At 37.4% G+C, this 20,454-nt stretch overlaps 1 protein-coding gene across 1 annotated transcript in view; it reads left to right on the top strand.

The window, feature by feature from the left end:
* The window catches only part of LOC134536938 (patched domain-containing protein 3-like), a 137,912-nt gene that overhangs the window by 105,218 nt on the left and 12,240 nt on the right, over positions 1-20,454 (top strand). Inside the window, exons 5-8 of the mRNA XM_063377043.1 lie at positions 956-1,299; positions 14,624-14,824; positions 16,077-16,208; positions 19,410-19,614. Of these exons, the coding sequence (XP_063233113.1) occupies positions 956-1,299; positions 14,624-14,824; positions 16,077-16,208; positions 19,410-19,614 (882 nt within the window). The remainder of the gene's footprint in view (positions 1-955; positions 1,300-14,623; positions 14,825-16,076; positions 16,209-19,409; positions 19,615-20,454) is intronic.

Here is a 20,454-nt window from a genome sequence, read left to right as displayed (position 1 = left end):
CCCTGTTCCGACGTTCCTGCACCCTGTAAAGGTGGGTTTACGATTGAAAATTAAGAATTAAGACTTAAGACTTAGTCGTGTACTTACCATACGACTCTATGTAAACTAGTGGAATGGTTTATGATTGTCGTGTGTGAATTTTGACGGGTCGTGTGCGAACCATATGATGACTTAAGACTTAACAGAAATGGTTATATTTTATATTTTTCGTTAAGACTTAACGGAAGCGACCAATCACAACAAACCGGAACCTTTCGACCGGAAGTGTATGTCTTATTATCGGACCGAGCGAGGCAGTATTTTGGGTTAGAATTCGTATATTTGTCATTTGTAATCATCATCCATTTCGAAAAATAGATAGGTATCCCATTTGTCAGTAACCTATTTCAAACCTGCTTCTCCGTTTCGAACAATGGCCGACCATGTGTTTTTTTTTTGCTGTGATTGGTTGGAATTAACGACTTCTATGTCAATCATAAACTGGAAAGTGTAGTTTCGACTTAATCGTGTGCTCGATGTTAAGTTATAATTCTTAAGGAAATCAATCGTAAACCCAGCTTTAAGTCTTAAGTCATCATATGGTTCGCACACGACCCGTCAAATTTCACACACGACAATCATAAACCATTCCACTAGTTTACATAGAGTCGTATGGTAAGTACACGACTAAGTCTTAATTGTTAATTCTTAATTTTCAATCGTGAACCCACCTATATCCCATTTGTCAATAACCTATTTCAAACCTGCTTCTCCGTTTCGAACAATGGCCGACCATGTGTTTTTGTGCTGTGATTGGTTGGAATTAACGACTTCTATGTCAATCATAAACTGGAAAGTGTAGTTTCGACTTAATCGTGTGCTCGATGTTAAGTTATGATTCTTAAGGAAATCAATGGTAAACCCAGCTCGAGACGTGTCAGCGGCACCTGAAGACGTGTCTTGTTCTGGTCCCCAGGGGCGCCGCGTGGGAGGAGACCTTCCTGCGCGTGGTCGGCGAAGCGGAGGACTCAGGGGTCTTCCAGCACATCTCGACGGCGCGCTTCGCGTCGCGCACCCTCGACATCGAGCTGGAGCGCAACACGCGCACCGTGGTGCCCTTCTTCAGCACCACGTTCCTCGTCATGGCCGCCTTCTCCGTCACGTCGTGCATGATGGCCGACTGGGTGCGCTCCAAGCCGTGGCTCGGCTTCCTGGGCAACGTGTCGGCGTGCATGGGCACCGCGGCGGCCTTCGGCGTCGCCATGTACCTGGGCATCGAGTTCATCGGCATCAACCTGGCGGCGCCCTTCCTCATGCTGGGTGAGTGGTCGCGCGCTCTTGCTCATGCTGGGTGAGTGGTCGCACTCGAAGCCCACGATTCACTCGTCCTTCCGGACATGCCCGAATACTCACGTTGGCAAGCCTTCTTTTCACAGGCGAGAGAGCCAAACCCGAAGTTCCCCGAAGTTCGTGCTCGCTTTTTTTCCCCCCGTACCACAACAGGTGTATTTATTTGGGGGATATTGTTTACATATGATTTCACAGTATCTTTAATGTAGCTATCCTACTAACCAAATCAACCGTCCACAATGTTTTAAAGTATTTATAATGCAGCTAACCTAACCTAATTGACCATTAGTTATCATTAGTTGTATATTTATTTACAACTAGCTGCCCGACCCGGCTTCGCACGGCTATACTAATGGAAAAAAATTAAGCCACATCTCCCATTTACAGTAATGGTACATAAAAAAAAATTCAGTGAAAATTTATTACAATGCTGTATATTGTACCGGAGAGAAAATGAATAGCACCGATGGTTTCCCGACTCGTGCACGCAACGTACAACTGATGTACCCGTGCTTCGCTACGGCAGTCTACAGGCAGATCACTCTTGCGCCGCTCATTATACATGCCCCTCCTTGTGGGTACGCCACTGCCGCGCGATGTCCGTTGCCATGGAGACGCAGAAGGCATGATCAATGCAAAATCCTGTTCTCATGCAGACGAATGAAGCATCAACAAAGCAACAGCCGTTGCCATGGTGATTTCCTACCAAAAACTGGACATTTTGATATATTACGCCCCCGAAACTCCCCTTGGGATCGGATTTCCGCAGAATCCGTTCTTAGTGAGCGTCCACATCACAAAATGAGTAACTATGCTAAATTTCAAGTCAATCGGGTGTACAGTTTTAGAGATCTCGTGATGAGTGAGTCAGTGAGTGGTATTATATCCCCTTGGGGGTAGAACTAATCACAATTCTTTCTTAGCGGATGCCTACGTCATAACATCTACCTGCATGCCAAATTTCATCCCGATCCGTCCAGTGGTTTGGGCTGTGCGTTGATAGATCACTATGTCAGTCAGTCACCTTTGAGTTATATATATATTTAGATGAACCAAAAAAAAAAAAAAAAACGAAGATGCACGATCGGTCGTATGGCTCTCTCGTCTGTTGAAAGAAGGCTTGCCAACGTGAGTATTCGGGTATGTCCAGAATGACGAGTGAATCGTAGGCTTCCCCCCCTGGCCGAGCGCTCTTCTTCCTCACCTCGTCCCATTCTACACGTTCACAACCTATGAGCTGTGTCAGTGGTCACCAACTGGTGGCCCGCGCGACGTGTATCGTCAGTTACACTGCCATACGTAAGGGGAACACACCATCAGCAGAAAGCGTTCCGAAACCACAGTATTCTCACAGAAATACTCAAAACATATAAATGTATTATTTGTTTCACTTGAGTTGTTTTTTTTTTGTAAAAACTACTTACAATTTTTTTTTTCTGATTTCTCATCAGCTGCTATATATTGTAAAAAAAAAAGTAATATTAATTCTTGTTTCAAACATTAGGCCTACGCTGGACCCACGCCATTTGCTATAGACCGTCTCACTCTCGGATTCCAGTACACGGCTTATTTCTCACGCTGTCGCCAAATCTCTTTTAACGTATTGCTCTAACTTGTAAAGTGTACTTGATAAAGAAATTAATAACGGTACATGCCTTTTAATCACTATCGGTACCGATGACCAAAGTTGATCAATGTTTCCTTTATTGCATTGTACACTCATGTTTTTTTTTTAATACATTCAACACAATCTTACGCTCACTTAGGCGTACTAGCTTAAAAATGTAGTTTCTTTTCGGTGTTCCATCTTCCATAGTTTACGTTTATGAAATCCACACAAAGGCAGAAAATAAAATCATATATCTGGCAGAATGGTTTTCAGAAATGCGTGTCGAAGGAAATAGCTGAGCTAAGGAAGCTTTTATGGGGACGCACCACAACGCCGAACGTACAATAACGCCGAACGTACAATAACGCCGAAAACCATAACGCCGAATGCCAAATTGACTACAACGCCGAATTACAACGCCGAAATACATTAACGCCGAAAAATGTCATTGCAGGACTGCCACAAAGGTTAGGTTAGGTTAGGTTAGCACACAAATTCATTCAGTTGTTTTTCATTTTGCTCCTGTGCCCCCCCCCCCCTCCCCGCAACAACATTTTTCGGTGTTACTGTATTTCGGCTTTGTGGTACACAGCAGTATTCTAGCTGTCGGCGTTGCGGTCAATTTGGCATGAGGCGTTATGGTATTCTGCGTTATTGTACGTTCGGCGTTGTGGTATTTCGGCGTTGTGCAAGACAAGACAAGACCCGTGCAAGATAAGTTGTCTGTGCCAGCTTGCCGTCTGTCTCAGTCTGTCGTTGACAAGGGGGGAGTGGTGGTTGCAGAAGGTAGACTTACATTTCGAAACTATTTGTTTTTTTACGACCAGGGGCTTGATTGATGCAACACTTCCTGCCGCGGAGGGGAAAGTTAGGGTTGCTAGGTTTACTGCGCTGGCGCAAGGCCGGCGCCGAAAGAAAAATGTGACGTTATGTTGGTACGTGATAAAAATAAAATTATCCCAGCATGCTATATGTATGCAACACATGACATAGTGGCTGGAAGTGATGCACAGTAAAATGTTTACAAATTAACAATTAAATAACGGATTGTATTTTCTGATGACAAACAAATTTTATTACTGTTATGAAATTAGAAGTACTGGAGGTTTATTTTCACAATAAATCTGTATAAAGGATTAAAAATATGTTTTGCTAAGAGATAATTTTTTTTGAAGTCATACTCCTTTAGGCACGTTATGAAAAAAATATGAGAGTGAATTTTTACGATGTGTGCGCACCATGCAGAGAAATTTTCATAGGATGAAAATAAGTCCTTTTAAATCATGTACTTTAGAGATTGATATTGACTACTTGTCCATATAATTAAAAACATTTATTTATTGTGAGGTTTTGATCCCGTATATATAATTTATTTTCATTGTTTAAGAAATAATTCGAATTAATAAAATAGAATAACTTTTGCATAGTTTTAATTTCATTATTAATTAAAATTAATCTTGATTATTTTACTAAATTTAATAAATAATTTTATATGTGTGTTTACATTAATATTGAATGCTTAGTAGGCTATTTTTTTTTTTAAATTTGATTGAATTTTTAATTTACCAAACATATTGATATCACTCCAGTCATTTTTTTTAAATTTTATTTCTATTAATTCTATTAATTATGTTGTTATCGTAAATTATAAATAAAAATGCGATGGATTGATATTTTTACAACTTAACTAATACCTTTGAATATATATACTGTATAGAAGTCGCGAGTGGATAGGATTTACTCTACGTTTTTCAGAAGCGTATAATGAGCAGCTTGGGAACTTCACCGCTGCAGTGCGCTGCCGTAACGCCCTGTATCGTCTTAGTTGTTATTTACACGTTAGAGCGCAGCACTATCGCCCGCTGTCATTCCCCGCACCCCCCCATCCATCATTCACTGCAGCTCAACGTCGTTCAACGGGAGGGGGAAGGGGTGTCTGAAGAGTTCGACACTTGCCCGCTAGGGACCACCACAAGTCGATGCCCTAGAGATGGTGGCGATTGCGGCGGTGAATTAACCAACTACCTCAAAACCGTATTAGAATTTTTAACCTGGGCTGGCGACTTCTATACAGTAAATATATTCAAAGCTAAAACTAAGGGCGGTATTCCAAGACATTCGGGTAAGGTGGCGAATAAGCAGTAGCTTGTTGGGATACAACTGTAACCAACTTGCAGGCCGTATTCCCGAACGTGTCCAGATCCAATCCCTGTTACATAACGAAAAAAGCAACGGTTTTAATAAAATCTGTGCACGAGGTTAAAAACTGATTTCAACGCATTCTAGCGGACGTTTGTGCAACCGTCGATGCATTTGCTAAGTCATATATCCTACAGAGAGCAGCACTATCGCGCGAATTAAAAAGTTTTATTATAATTTTCTAAAGTACTTTCAAGTTGCGAATATTATTCCAAAATATTTTCGCTATCGTAAAGTTTCATTTGGCACACGAACACGCTTTGTACGTCCCCCGATGTTCACAAAAATGACTATATACGAGTTTATGGCGCCAGATGCGATTCTACCATCTGGACGAAATCAACGAAAAAGTGAGCTCTGCGCAAGCGCGTAATTTTGGCAACGTAACGGCCAGGGGCGCAACAACATGGGGGACAAGGGTATTTTGCCCCCCACCCCTCCTGAAACCTTGAAGTGGGGGCAAACGGGGGCAAAGAAAGTGATGTGTAATCAATTTTTAGATAATAAAACTGCTTAAATAGCACCATTTTCCACCTTGAAATACACATTTTCCCGGTGGGAGGACCCCCGGACCCCCCGCTTCAATAGGGGGGGGGGGGGGATCCATGATTCTTTATAATAAGGTATATTGCCCCCCCCCCCCCCCTTTTGGAAATTTAGTTGTTGCGCCCCTGGTAACGGCAACCGGAAGCCTTCCTTTCACACACGAGAGAGCCAAAACCCGAAGTTCCCCGAAGCTCATGCTTTTTTTTCCGTATCTTTAATGTATAAGAAGGCTTCCCTAACCGCAACGGATAGGACACCAAAAGCTGTTGCCCTAAAATGCAGAAATGCATTAGGGCACTACATGCTCCTCGCAAGGTCGGCTCTATGTTGGTTATTCAAGAGCATCGGGTGCCCAGAACTTATAAATACTGACGGAAAATAATAAATCATTATAATGGTGTCTACAGAATAATATCTTGCATTAAATTAAGTGTGAGAAAAAATATAAATTAACGCGACTCTACCGTGTCAGTGAAGCGAAAAATTGCAGTACAAAACATACTGCTCTATATTTTTTTTTAAAATCCATTTCCCTCTTTATTCATTCCCTTTTGGATCCAATCCTGAAGTTCACGCAGGCGTAGTCTCAAGCAAAATCATGGTAATAAATCTACATTAAAAAAAAAGCTTACTCATTACATCCTTAGTAAATATCATTCTTAAACGGTTTTCTTATAAATTGAATCTTTTATGCGCTGACACTAAATTATGTTATTTAAAATTATGTGCCTTAAATAAGTCCTGTTTTCAATATTAAAAGATAAAAAAAATATTTGTGGTATAATTTAACTAAACCAATAAAATCGTCTAGTTCAGTTGATTTCTTCTGATGAAACCCATATTTTGTTTTCAAATTGCTTGTCCTACGTTTTCGTACGTATTTCTGCGACATAACAAATACCCCGGAACAGGGAATTAGTGGATGTCCGTCAGTGCTTCCAGGTCAACGTTGTTTTCAGTCTTCAGTGTCGCTCTACCTTCTTGGCTCTGGGGTAGAGCGTCTGACTTGTGACTTGTAGGACCCGGGTTCGCGCCCCGGCTCCTCCAAGGCGGATTGCCCAGACAAAATGGTGGAATTTTCTCTGGTAAGAATACAATCCCTTGTAACAAGTAAGGCTTACCTAAGATGCGGTTTGGGCGGAAACAAAAAAATCTTGTCATTTGGCTTCCATATGGGAGCACGTTTCTTTATGTGCTCCCATATGGAAGCCAACCGGGGAGGTTTCTCCGGGGTCGTGGAGTTTTGCAAAAAAAAACAATTACGTAAATATTCTATAAAATAATAATACATTGCACTTTAATTTTAATATTTTTCTAAAAAAAAAAAAAAAAAAAAACAACTTACGCTCTGAGTGGGTCCCCCCCCCCCCCCCCCCCCCCATCAGGCACTCGGAATATTTGCGCCAAACATTTTGTGAAAATGGTTTTGAAACCAGAAGTTTGAATTCAGGAATCAACAAAAATATTATAAAATGTTTTTCGTTGAAATTTATTTTTATCAATTCTAAATGAAGAAATGCTCCAGCTTTGAAGGTTTGAAAATTGTTTGATATATGTATCATTTCTTAAAAAAAAACATAGACTTACTAATAATTTAAAAAATACATGTTTTATAAAACTAACTGTGGTGCCCGTCGTTGACGGGAAAAATTACGTTCCGTCACACTGCGTTCTGATGCACTCAGCTCTATAAATAGCTTTATCGCAATTAAAATACTGGCACAAACTGTATAATTACCTTATGGTAGCACGGAAAAAATAATTTTTCATATTTTGCTTAAAATTTTAAATAAAAATTTTTGTCGTGTCCAATACAATGAAAACCTGAAAGGTTGGAAAACTATGTAAAATTATGTGCAAAATTTACAATTTTTTCGAAAGTATAGAAAAATATGTTAAAGTAAGTGAAAAAAAATGAAAAAAATAAATAATTGTTTAAAAAGACTAAAAAACACGCTGTTATAGAAAATCCAACTAAAAATATAGAAAATAAATTTTAATAAATTTTAATTAAGAATAGTGTAAATAAGAAAAATGTATTTTATTGTAAAAAAAAGCATGGGGTGCTTTTTAAGATGATATCAAAATGATAATCCTTCTACTCATATCTGTCAATAAAATATTTATAACTATTGATACCATGCACCCCACGCTTTTTTTTTACAATAAAATACATTTTTTTTCTTATTTACACTATTCTTAATTCAATTTTATTAAAAAAAAATTCTTATTTTTTAGTTGGTTTTTCTATAAAAGCGTGTTTTTTTTAGTCTTTTTAAACTATTATTTATTTTTATATTAATTTTCTATAAAAGCGTGTTTTTAGTTTTTTAAACTATTATTTATTTTTCATCTTTTAGTTGGGTTTTCTTTATTACATCAATTTACTTATCCGAGAAATGAGCAATTTGGGTGCCTAAAGCTAATTTATGGATTTTTCTGTGAATTCTTCGTGGTGTCAATTAAAATTTTTAGAAACTTAGAAACTTCAGAGATGAGAGTTGAAAGTTAAGAGCTTTGAATTGGGTGTTGAAAATGTAAAAGTATGTATATATATAAATAAGTGAGCAAAAAGTGCAAGAGAAAGCGAAAGGTGGCTAAATCAACAGCTAAACATGTTAAAGTATGCAAAATTTGCAACATTATGAAAATGTGAGAAATTGTAAATGTCTGCAGAAATGTAAAAATATGCCGAAGGTAAGCAAACGTAGGCAAATACATGCGAAATAAGTGTAAAGTATGAGCAATTATGAGAATGTATGGAAATGATGCTTAAGTAAGGGAATGTAAGCTTTGGAACACTAAAGAAAGCGGAAATGTGCGTAAAGAAAGAAAGTATATGCAAAATATGTGAAAGTAAATTTATGTATGCAAAAGTATGGGAGAGTATGCGAAAGTGAGCATTGGTGTGTAAAAGTATGAAAATTGTGTGAAAGTATTCTATAAAAAAAAACTATTGTATGGGGAAAAAAAATTAGTTTGATAGAGTATGTAAAAGCTCGTTAGAGTATGCAAAAGTTAAAGGAATTAAAAAAAAAAAAGGTGCAACTGTGCACAAGTATGAATGCGTATGGTAAATTATTGTGTAAAATAAGGAAAAGGGGTAATAATGCATGACAAAATTATGGAAATACACTTATTTTTAATTTAGGTTAGGAAAAAAATATTACTAAGGTAGTTATTAAATTTTTTGTCTTTTTTTACATTACGCTATATATCGTAAATAATAGTATAAAAAATTTTTGGGCCAAGGTTTAAGATAATATTTAGAAGGTTTGCAAAATTTTGAACTAATTGAATAGCGAAAATAAAAAGGAAGTTTTTACCATTTTTCATTTATAACCCTATTTTTAATCTCTTGACGTAATAATTTGTCCCATAAAAATGTTTTATAAATGTTTTTGGATTATTAAAATATATTGTAATTGGTTTGATAATATACCTACTAAAGGAGTTATGATTTTTTTTGTCCTTCAACTCTTGTTATTTCCACTCCTTGAAGTAATGGTTCATTTTGAACAGATTTGATGACGTGCCTACTAAGGGAGTTATTTTTTGTCCTCTAACCCCGTTTATTTATCCCGTGCATTTATGATTGGTTGTGTCAAAAATGTATTTTGACAAAATTCTTGGTTTTACTTTAATGAGACGTAATAACTTCACACGGATGCGGGGGTATAGCGATTGTTTATTTTTAAAAAAAAACCTTACCCATTTGCATCCTTTGGTCGGATTTTTGCCATTATGGAACTCACCCGAGATTTCTCAACACTGTATTTTATGTATCAGTTTGTAAATGATATACACAAAATTATGGGAGTTATTGTGTCCATAAAAAGTTTATATATATACACTTTTTTGAGATGGTGATGGTTTTGGGATCAATGAACCATGGAACGAAAAACACATAAAACTTTTCCGGAAGTCGCGCCATGGTAACGGCTGAATTGTTAGTCTTTATTCGAAATATACCTAACGCAGGGTGGCTACAGACGGAGAAAAGTCACGGAATTTTTTGAGAAAGCTTTTTTCTGCATCCTAATGGTTTATTCAGTGGCGATTTCTGTTATGTAACCACGCATTCAACTGTAGCATTTTCAAAATTACTTACTGCAAATTAACCGTATTCACCCGAATAAACTGCGCATAATGTTCGTAAAATGCGTTTTGAAAAAGCACGGTGCGCAGGAATTCAAAATATTTTGACAACGCTGCATAGCACAAGTTCTTTCATGTTCTAATGTTGGTTAACCTGTGGTTTCAAAATGAACAACTGACATCTTGTACTTTGGTTTGAACGTTTATTTTTTTGAGAGATGTAATTATTACCGAAGGTTTGCAGATGCTAAAATAAAAAAAAATAAAAAAACTGTATTGATTAATAATTATAAGGAAATGGGAAATCGTACCCATTTTACATTAATGCGTTTTTTTTCCTCGCGTCATGGTATGTAAACGTGTTATAATTTACAGTTACGCCATAAAATTTATAAAGACATGTATCTGCATAAAAAGTTTTAACGAAAATGTTAATTCATGCGAGGATTATTAGGGTAAATACGGACCTGATAAAGTGTTGAAATAAATAAAAGTCAAAATAAATTACGGGCACTTTTATGTCACGAGCAACAAATAAGTGAACGAGATATTTAAAAACGGTGTGTGAATACGACGTATCAACCATATGGCAAAGTGGCACTGTACTTGCTGTTTGGACTCTATAGTATTTTTAGGTGTTATAAAAAAAAATTACGTATTTGATGGCTGCAGGGGGATTCGATCTTGTGATCTGTCAATTTATCAGTGCGGTGATTTAGTGGAATTTCTTTTTGTTCACTGCTCCACTGAAGCTTGACGTGAAGAAGAGAATAATATTTGTACATTTACTATTTAATCCGTCTTTAATTTTTTTAAAATAAATCTAATGTGTATTATCTTTGTTATGTCGTAATATAAATGAGTTCATACGTTGCTTGAAAAAACTTTGATAAACGGTGACCTATTAAGTCGTAGGTTTCAATGGAAACAATGTTGCGCTTTTTACAGGACGTTTGTAGTGTATTGTTGAGTCGTTAGACAATTATGTAAACGTTTCTTCGATTTTTTTATGTCTTAGTCCTAAACGTATCGAAATATTTGTGTTGTGCATGCATGTTACCGTGTTTTAAGGTTGATTTCTTTCTTGTTTGTGTTTTAACTAGTCTATCTAAAACCCGTTCTACAATAGCATGCAGACGGAGACGTGCGGATTAGTTCGGCAATGCTGAGCTCTTACGTTTACGTTGCTCCGTGTGACAAATGGAAGCCGAGTATTTAACTGCGGTGGTAGCCATGTTTGATTGGGTTTAAAATACTTGAAAAACTGTTTCAAGGACAAGAATATATTGTTTTCTATCACTACATTTTGGTTTATTTTTTTATGAAATACGTAAGTCTTGGCCGTATTTTGCTCTCGGATCGATCTCAAAATTTTTTTATTAGCTTCAGTTTTCTTAACCGTAAGAGTCCATCGGTTTCCGCAGTTTGATATGCATGGTTCCGTGCATTATTACGTATAGTGGAACGTAAATATCTTGCGGGTCTGGATCCGTTTTCGCGTCTTTGTAATGCGGGCCTAATCGGCTTTCTTTCAGGACGTTTCCTTGCTCTCATTGTGTGTTTTTTTTAATATTAAAATTAACGTCTACACTATTATAAAACTGCAACATAAGTGTGTCTATGTGATAAAGCTTATGATTAGATTAAAAAACTTTCATATATTTTATCTCGCTACGATGACGGGAGCCGGAGATTCGCTACATGCACCAACGGACCCAAGACGCATTTGTCTACGTTTGAAAATCTGTAATAAGATGGCAATATTTAATTATTCAGAGCTCAGCTATAACCAAAATTAACGTATAATTTAAACGAAGTCATACCTTAATTAAAAATAAACAGGCGTGTGTTTCACAATGTTTTGGATTGTCTACCTCATGAAATGGAAAGGACGTGTGATTTCAGTAAGGTAAAATAAGTATCCTCGAACACACTAAAACGGGAGTTATCTATAATAAAAATAAATCAAACTTACGCATAACCACTATATAAAATATCATTCTTAAACGGATTTTGTTATAAATTGAATCTTATATGCACGTGACATTTTATATTGTGTCTTATTCTGTAGTATTTTTTTTAGAATCAATCACATACTTTATTTACAATGGTAAAATGTCAGCAATACCCTGAAACTGCACGAGAGTGGAGCCACCTCTACTTACTCTATGAAGATATGTCTAGACCTGTTGTGCTCTATGACGTATACCTGGCAACGGAGCACGCCGAAACAAGGAGAAGCCTAAGATGTACATCAAGTTCTGTCCCTGCCCGAACACGCCCGAATATTCACCTTCGGCCAACCTCGGGATTTGTTTTATTTTTGCGCAGGAAAAATGAATTCAAATATTAATAGTGGTCGGTTAGGTTAGCTACATTAAAACACTTTAGAACACTATGGACGGTTAGTTAGGTTAGTATAGCTACATTAAAATAAACAGAGAAATATAAATATACCTATATAAATAAACCCGAGGTTGGCCGAAGGTGAATATTCGGGCGTGTTCGGGCAGGGACAGAACTTGATGTAGCTACATCTTAGGCTTCCTCGAAACAAGGACTTAGCTAATGGCAGAATCATTGCGTGAGAGAGAGAGAGAGAGAGAGAGAGAGAGAGTATATATGTTATCACTGCAAACTAAAGACGAGACACGCTATAGAGGTCGGCTCGCTCGGGCGGGTCCGGGTTCGATTCCCGGCGAGGTCACGCCCTGATTCTTCGCAAGTGTGAAAACGTGGCGGTCTCGTCTCCGTGAGCCGTTCTCGTAGAGTCGCAACATTGTCGCGACCCGTAGCTACTGTTTCTGCTACCACCAGTCCTAGGATTGGATATGAAATTTTCACGTACTGGTAAAGTACGCATGAATTAAATTAACACTAACAAAAAAAAACTTGTTTTTTTTTCTGCTGCATATTAAATTTTTATTTCTGTCCCAAATAAATTTTTACTAGATTTTTTTTTGAAGTTACTAAACTATACATAGTCCAACACAGGATCAAATACGAGACCAATAACAATGACCTAAATACAGTGCAGATCCCTGACTTCGACTTGAAGGATACAGTCTAGACGATTTTTCTGTAGAACTCCCAAAATGCTAAGTTTTAAAGCCAGAGTGATACCCTCCAAGACTTTCTTCAACTTTTATTTATTTATTTATTTTTTTTAAATCTCTGCACATATTGTGTTAGTAATGTAGCTAACGAATATTCGCATTCGCAAAATTCATGCTAATATTTTACAAATATGAATATCATAAAAATTATATTTTTTAAATGTGAAAATAATATTAAAGAAGACAAAAATTTGAATTTCTTATCATTTTTGTTATCCTTTAAAAAAATAACTTAAAATTTTCAATATCTGTTATTAGCCGTTACTGTAGCTAATAAAGCTTTACACTTTGGTATCGGTATCATGAGTAATCAATTCCCGGAATAATATGAAAACTGGGATAAATGTGTGGTGGAATCCTCGGTAGTACCAGCGGGTGACGCTAGGGCAAGCTCAGTCGCGCCAACCCATGAATTGAAAACTGAACATTCGCACTCGCGAATTCCTGAAAAAATTGGTTGTCTGTAAAGTCGGTTTACGGACGATAGTTTAACGTGACGTCATAACAAAACATTGATGAAATGATTGCACACTTTTATGAATAAAATGGAATCATTAATATTTTAATAATAAAATAATAAATACTTCAAATTATACTAGTAAACAGATTTTTAAAATGCAAGAATAATTAACCTTTATTGCCGAAATTGTTGTTGCAATAAGCAATGAAAACCACATTAATTTTTCACTTCACTTTATAAATATAATTGTGAACAAGTTTTCATATAAATAGACTGTAATCAAATATCTATCATCAATTATATGAATAACCATAATTTTTTAGTCAATATTGTAACATAACCTATTATTACTGCACTCGCCGACAGCGTAACGGGACACAGCGTAACGGAACAATGTGCGTAACGGGACACTTTTTCGTGCGTGCAGCCGGCGTTCAACGATTTATTAGACGTCACGTCAAAAAATTGACATTTTGTTACATGACTACCGTGCGTGTGTGTCTGGGTGGAAGAGTTCCCCAACGTGCTGGGGGGAGACCTAAGATGCACATAAAGTTTGGACCCTGTCCGAACTTACCCGAACAATTCACCTTCGGCCAACCTCGGGTTTATTTTCATTGTAGCTATACTAGCCTAACTAACCGTCCATAATGTTTTAAAGTGTTTTAATGTAGCTAACCTAACCTACCACTCTTAATATTTGAATTCATTTTTCCCGCTATTTTTCTTTTCTTCATTTTTTTTCCTAACCTAACTAAAACTAAGTGTATTTTGGAGGGGTCCGCATAGGGAGGGACCTAGGTGCGTCTCAGGCCGAAGCCTATACGCCTAGTCATGCTGGGATTAGCCATGCAGGGAGAGGGTCGCATGCATCATGTGCTAGGAGGGAATCGGCTAGCCATGGCAGCGATTGGCGCCATGACTAACTCCCCTCACTATAACTAGAGATTGGTTGGGCCCAGGTAAAAGCTGCATAGACACAGGGAAAACCCTGGGCACATTCATAATATTAAATATTTCCCGCGCAAAAATAAAACAAATCCCGAAGTTGGTCGAAGGTGAATTGTTCGGGCGTGTTCGGACAGGGTCCAAACTTTATGTGCATCTTAGGTCTCCCCGTGCTGGGTGTGAACCCCGTGACGACGACACCCTGGGGAACGAGAGTGTTGAGTGTTGAGTGTTGAGTGTTGAGTGTTGAGTGTTGAGTGTTGAGTGTTGAGTGTTGAGTGTTGAGAGTTGAGGTTATGGTGCGTCGTCTGCCCGCAGGCATCGGCATCGACGACACGTTCGTGATGCTGGCGGCGTGGCGGCGCTCCTCCGTGAAGCTGGACGTGCCGGAGAGGATGGCGCAGATGCTGTCCGAGGCCGCCGTGTCCATCACCATCACCTCCTTCACGGACATGATCAGCTTCTTCATCGGCATCATCAGCCCCTTCCCGTCCGTCCGGATATTCTGCGCCTACTCGGGTACTGAGCGGTGTGTCGCGGATGCATGGGCCCAGGGGCGCAACAACTAAATTTCCAAAGGGGGGGGGGGGCAAAATACCTTTTTATAAAGAATGATCGATCCCCCCTATTGAAGGGGGGTCTGGGGGTCCTCCCCCGGGAAAATTTGTATTTCAAGGTGGAAAATGGTGCTATTTAAGCAGTTTTATCATCTAAAAAATTGATTACACAGCACTTTCTTTGCCCCCCGTTTGCCCCCACTTCAAGGTTTCAGAGGGGGGGCAAAATACCTTTGCCACCCCCCACCCTTCCCTCCTGTTCTTGTGCCCCTGAATGTTTCTATAGTTAAGATTTGTTAATGATGATTAAATTTTAGTATAGATAATAATGAGAATTTGACTATATGACTATATTAAAAATCTTGGAGCGATCAAATATAAGGTTTTATGTCTCATTCCAGGTCATTATTTAAATTATTTATTCCAGGTCATTAACCAGTCCACGGTTAAACTTTTGGACTTTCTGAGTGGCTGAACTTCAAAAAAGTATACACACCACACACACACACACAGAGAGAGAGAGAGCGAGCTATATATATATATATATATATATATATATATATATATATATATATATTTGTAATTGGGTATAGTGCATTAGTTGACAAAGTAGTTTTTTTATTAATTATAAATAATTGAAAATTTTTTGTTTAAAGCCAATGTTGGTGTCTACTGCATGGTATGGTTTAAAATATTCCTTCAGAAATTATTTTTAATTTTATTTAACCTTTTAAAATAGTAACCTTTATGATAATTTTAGGCCAGGTAAGGTTAAATCATTTTTTTCCTGAAAAAATTTTAAACCATATCACGTAGAAGCCAATAAAATTGACTATGGAACTAAAAACTTCCAGTTTTTTATTCCATTTCATTCTTCTTGTTCGTACTTCACAAAAACTTTAAAAATGCAGCTATGCCAGCTAATTATGCAAAAAAAAAATGTGACTTGTGTGTGTCTCTCTCTCTCTCTCTCTCTCTCTCTATATATATATATATATATATATATATATATATATATATATATATATATTAAATATATAAATTCTATTTGTGAAAATCCAGGCCCTCAAGAAGAAGTCTGCAAGTTTAACCATGTGGAATAAAATAGAGTAAAGTAAAATAGAGACACCTGTAAAGGGACATCCCACCATAAGACTCCAGAGCATTTGGTAATGACGGTTGGGGGAAACAGGCGGTGCTATATCTGTCGGCAGGATTTGCGGTTTTCTTCACCTTCCTGTGGCACATCACGTTCTTCGCGGCGTGCGTGGCGGTGGCCGGCCGCGCGGAGCAGAAGAACCTGCACTCGGTGGTGTGCGTGAAGGTGCAGCCAGTGTCGTGCTCCGGTGAGTAGCCGAGCCTTGCCGCCAGCCGTGCAGTAGGTACAGCACTGGTCGAAAACTAACCAAGAGATAAAGAGACGCGACTAAATGCTGTAACTAACGTTTTTTATTTCCTTTGGAAATCAGCAAAAATGTGTGGTATCCATCAACCTTAAAGTCATTAACTTTTTAAAAGAAAATGTCGGCTGCCTTGATTATTTTTTTTGTCGTTCGTTTCTGGAAATTTTCACAACAAATGTTCCAGATCGTCTATTTTCCAATACTGTGTTAAAATGCTTTATCTTTTGTTTCAAAACTTAAAAAACAGCACAGCCGCAAAGTACGAGTGTTGAAAACCATAACTTCAGTTTCAATATAAAAAAAAATACACGCTTGCACATGTGCTAATGGCAGCCAAGCTTATTTCATTGCTACCAACATAAATCAACATAGTCCAAAAAAATTCCAAGGTATAATAGTTTGCAATTATACTCAGTACGCCACTCTGTTCATACACCATTTCATAAATTCTGAACTATGAATATTTGTAAAATGTTTACAGAAATTTCTGTTTTTTACTTTATATCACCCCCCCCCCCCCCCCTGCCTCCTTCTAGTAGGTACTGAGTGATACAACATTGCTAACTTTACAAACATAAACGCTGTTTTGTAACACCTTTAATTTACAAAACAACTGGCTGCAAATGTATAAATGAAACGTGTTATCAATAATGCTATCCTTCAATGTAGCTATACAATAATTAGTCAAAATCTGTACGAGGAAATTAGGGATTGTTTCGTTAGCATGTGAAGTAGTAGCCCTGCAATTTTTTCTAACAATTTATTGCATTTTATTTAGCTGTTATAATGATTGTAAATTAAATAAAAGCATATCAATGTTGTTTAGTCTTCAGTCCTTGTAGCACAATACATATTAAATTCACGCGATTTCACAAAAATTCCTATCACTGAATGAGAATCATTGCAGCTAGCATGCCAGTCACTTTCACCACACCATGTTGTCTACTACGTTTTGCCAAATTACAACATGTGATAAATATTAATAGAAATTCTGTTTCTCGTATTAAAAAAATAGTAACTATTTGAAGGTTTTATAAATATAAATAGAATAAAATACTTGATGTCTTAAATATAAGTAAAATACAATATCTTGAAAACTTTTATATATTTTTCCAAGGTTCGATTCAGTGTTAAGGCATCACAAAAACTGGCTCACTGTATCCTATAGCGTGTCCACCCCTGTTGCCAGCGGTTGACAACTCAAATGACCCGTTATGTTTCCAGGTAGTGTTTAAAATCAGATTGATAGAAGGTACTACTATAGTGAACTAGCTTTTTTTTTGTAAATTTATAATAACCGTTTGTATGTATATCAACTAAAATATTTATTAGAACTAAATGTACATAGTTATGTTAACAAATAACAATTTTGTGATGATATTTTTACTGTTAAATAAGCTCTATAAGGTTAAGGTTTGTTTGTAGGAAATATTTACTAACTGATTTCTGTCGTTTACGCATAATACATAGTGTTATAATGTGTGTTTTAAAATGTTTCAGGTTAATTTTGTTTTTATGCATCTATCGGACTGCAACTTTTAGTTTGAAATATAGCGCCACATTTGTAATACTTTAGAGAAACAACAAAAGGTTAAATATCTTTGATACCATGTTTGTTCCAATACAATTTTCCTGGCTAATAAGTTATAGGAATTATTTTAAGAAATTTTACGTTAAATTTTGTCAGATTTTCTCATTATAAGTTTATTGGTAAATGAGAACACATGAATTTGCTTGTTCCTGAGGTGAGATGTTTACAAATCACTAGCGAGTACTGAAAGACTCACTCAAATTTTTATTTCTCTTGACACATTTGGTTTGTTCAGCATTCAAGTTTATGAGCTTTAAAGTTACCTCTGCAGTTGTTTTAGTTTTATTATAAGTTAAATAATTTCAAAGAAATGCCTTAACAATACCCTTAATTTTAGGTAGTTGTTTCAAACTATGTGTTGTGAGCGTTGCATACGTGCTAGGCGTCAATGTTTTTCGTTCTAAATTTTATACTAGATTTTCTCGAAAATTGTGGGTTAAAGGGTAGCAAAAGTCACATTTTTTGTTATTTTTGACATGTAGATTATTAGGCAGCCTCTAAAAACTACACAATTCTTCCAAGTCACACAAATGTATGGGAAGTAAGGGTGTCATCCTAAATTATTTCAGTTAAATTATTTTTTCTTCAGCGACAAGTTTGTTTGTTTAATTAGACATTACTTAGACACTTGGTATTACACCATAAATACTTTTTTATTGAAAATAATAAACTGGTTCATCTGCGACTTCAAAGGCAGGTATACCAACCAGTCTTTGGAAGCACTTTGTTTAGACCCTCAGTTGTATTATGTTATAAACATATTTTTATGTGATGAACCTGTAGCTGCAATTTGTCAGTCGAATTCAGGCTCACACTGTTTATATAAATCGTGACCGCATCATGTTCTCGTATTTCAGAATTAATCAATTTTCTGTAACAGTGAAATTCAATCTCATTGGTTGCCATTTGTTAATGTTTCTTAAAACACACATTTTAGCCATTTTTACTCATTACAGTCTGTCAACTAAAATCTGAATCAGAACTACTCATTAGCCTTTGGCATATACTTACATTATTTTCTATTGCATATGCAGTTACGTAATATCAAAGTTTTATAATTAATATTTTCAAAATTAAATATAATTTGGTTATGGAACAATTTTGTATCACAATACATTTAACTGCTTACTTTATTTTACGTTAAAATGGAACAATTACTCCTGAGGCAAATGTTTCTTATCACGTATCCGGTTTACATCAAAGCTTTAAAATACATATCTTCAAAATAAAATTTTAAATCACAAGCACATCCACGTGCTTACTTTATTTTTGTAATATTTTATGTTAAAATACGATTGTTCCCGGGGACAATGTTCCTCTAAGTTTTATGCATATTTTGAATATATAGAGCTTTGCTTTACAAACACAACCAATTCCTTTCTTTAGTTTAATGTTTTTATTTTAAAATACAACTGGATATGCAATAAGGAACAATCTCCTTTTCAAAAACATACTCCACTCGGATATGTTGAGTTCATCAAATTGCGTGATTTGTTCTGAATATGTGTGCCCTGTACGAATGGCTGTGAAGTGGTTGTGTCTGCTCCCCCCAGACAAGCGGTCGTGGCTGTACCGCATGTTCTGCAGCGGCGGCATCAACCCCGACGACCCCGACAACCCCCTGGACAACACGGAGCACGGCGTGATGGCCTTCTTCCGGGACACCATGGCCGCGCTCATCAACAGGTGGCCCGTCAAGGTGCTCGTCATCGCGGTGTTCGCTCTCTACCTGGCCGGCGCCGGCTACGGCGTCACCAGGTAAGGGCTGTAGCTACAGGCACCCGCAGTAGAGTGTCTGTTACCCGCGGCAACCTGCCGTGAGCAGGGCCGCAACTAGAGTCTCTGGCACCCGGGGCATGAATGCATTCATGCGCCGCCCCCCCCCCCCTTATTTTTTTACACATACCACACCGGCCCGGGGGGCCTCCCACGGTAAAATGGTGCTATTTAAGCATTTTCCATACCTACATGTAACAGTTTCTGTGCTACTGTACCTTCCATGCATGAACCCACTATGTCCATAAAGTAGTCCGTATGATCACCAGACGTGTTCATCTAATATGTTGGGATGTTATATTGTAAATCAGATTAGACATTCCTGGCATGCAAGTTAAAAAAAACTTTTTACCAGTTACCAGTTTTGTAGTAGGAATTACAATGCAAGCGATTTCGGCCCGGGGCGTATGCCCCGTTTGCCCCCTCCTCTAGTTGCGGCCCTGGCCATGAGCAATAACCTCGGACAGCACGCATAGAATTTTTGATGTGTAACATTTCGGCATACGGCATTTGTCAGGAGTGATTTCGTGAATGGAACGGAAATTTGTTAACCACAACGCTGCCGTCTGGCGGATGGCGCGAACTAAAGTTCACAAAGCCAAAGAAAAACTTTATAGTAATAAACTGTTTAATGGATTTTTAACAAGATGGGCAGTATTTTAATATAATACCTTAAGTTTTTTTTTTGTTCCCCCCCCCCCCCCCCCCCCCCCTATTGTTATAGGAGCCGTTTCATTTCATAGTTTAACCTTTTGCTCTGCAAATTGAATGATTCGATGGTGGAAGTAGCTGCTCCGGCAGCAAATTTTAGCAACGTGTGCG

Source organism: Bacillus rossius, chromosome 11 (assembly GCF_032445375.1).
Source record: "Bacillus rossius redtenbacheri isolate Brsri chromosome 11, Brsri_v3, whole genome shotgun sequence".
Lineage (NCBI taxonomy): Eukaryota > Metazoa > Arthropoda > Insecta > Phasmatodea > Bacillidae > Bacillus > Bacillus rossius.
Note: the sequence above shows the minus strand (reverse complement) of the source record. Positions and strands in the feature narration are given on the sequence as shown.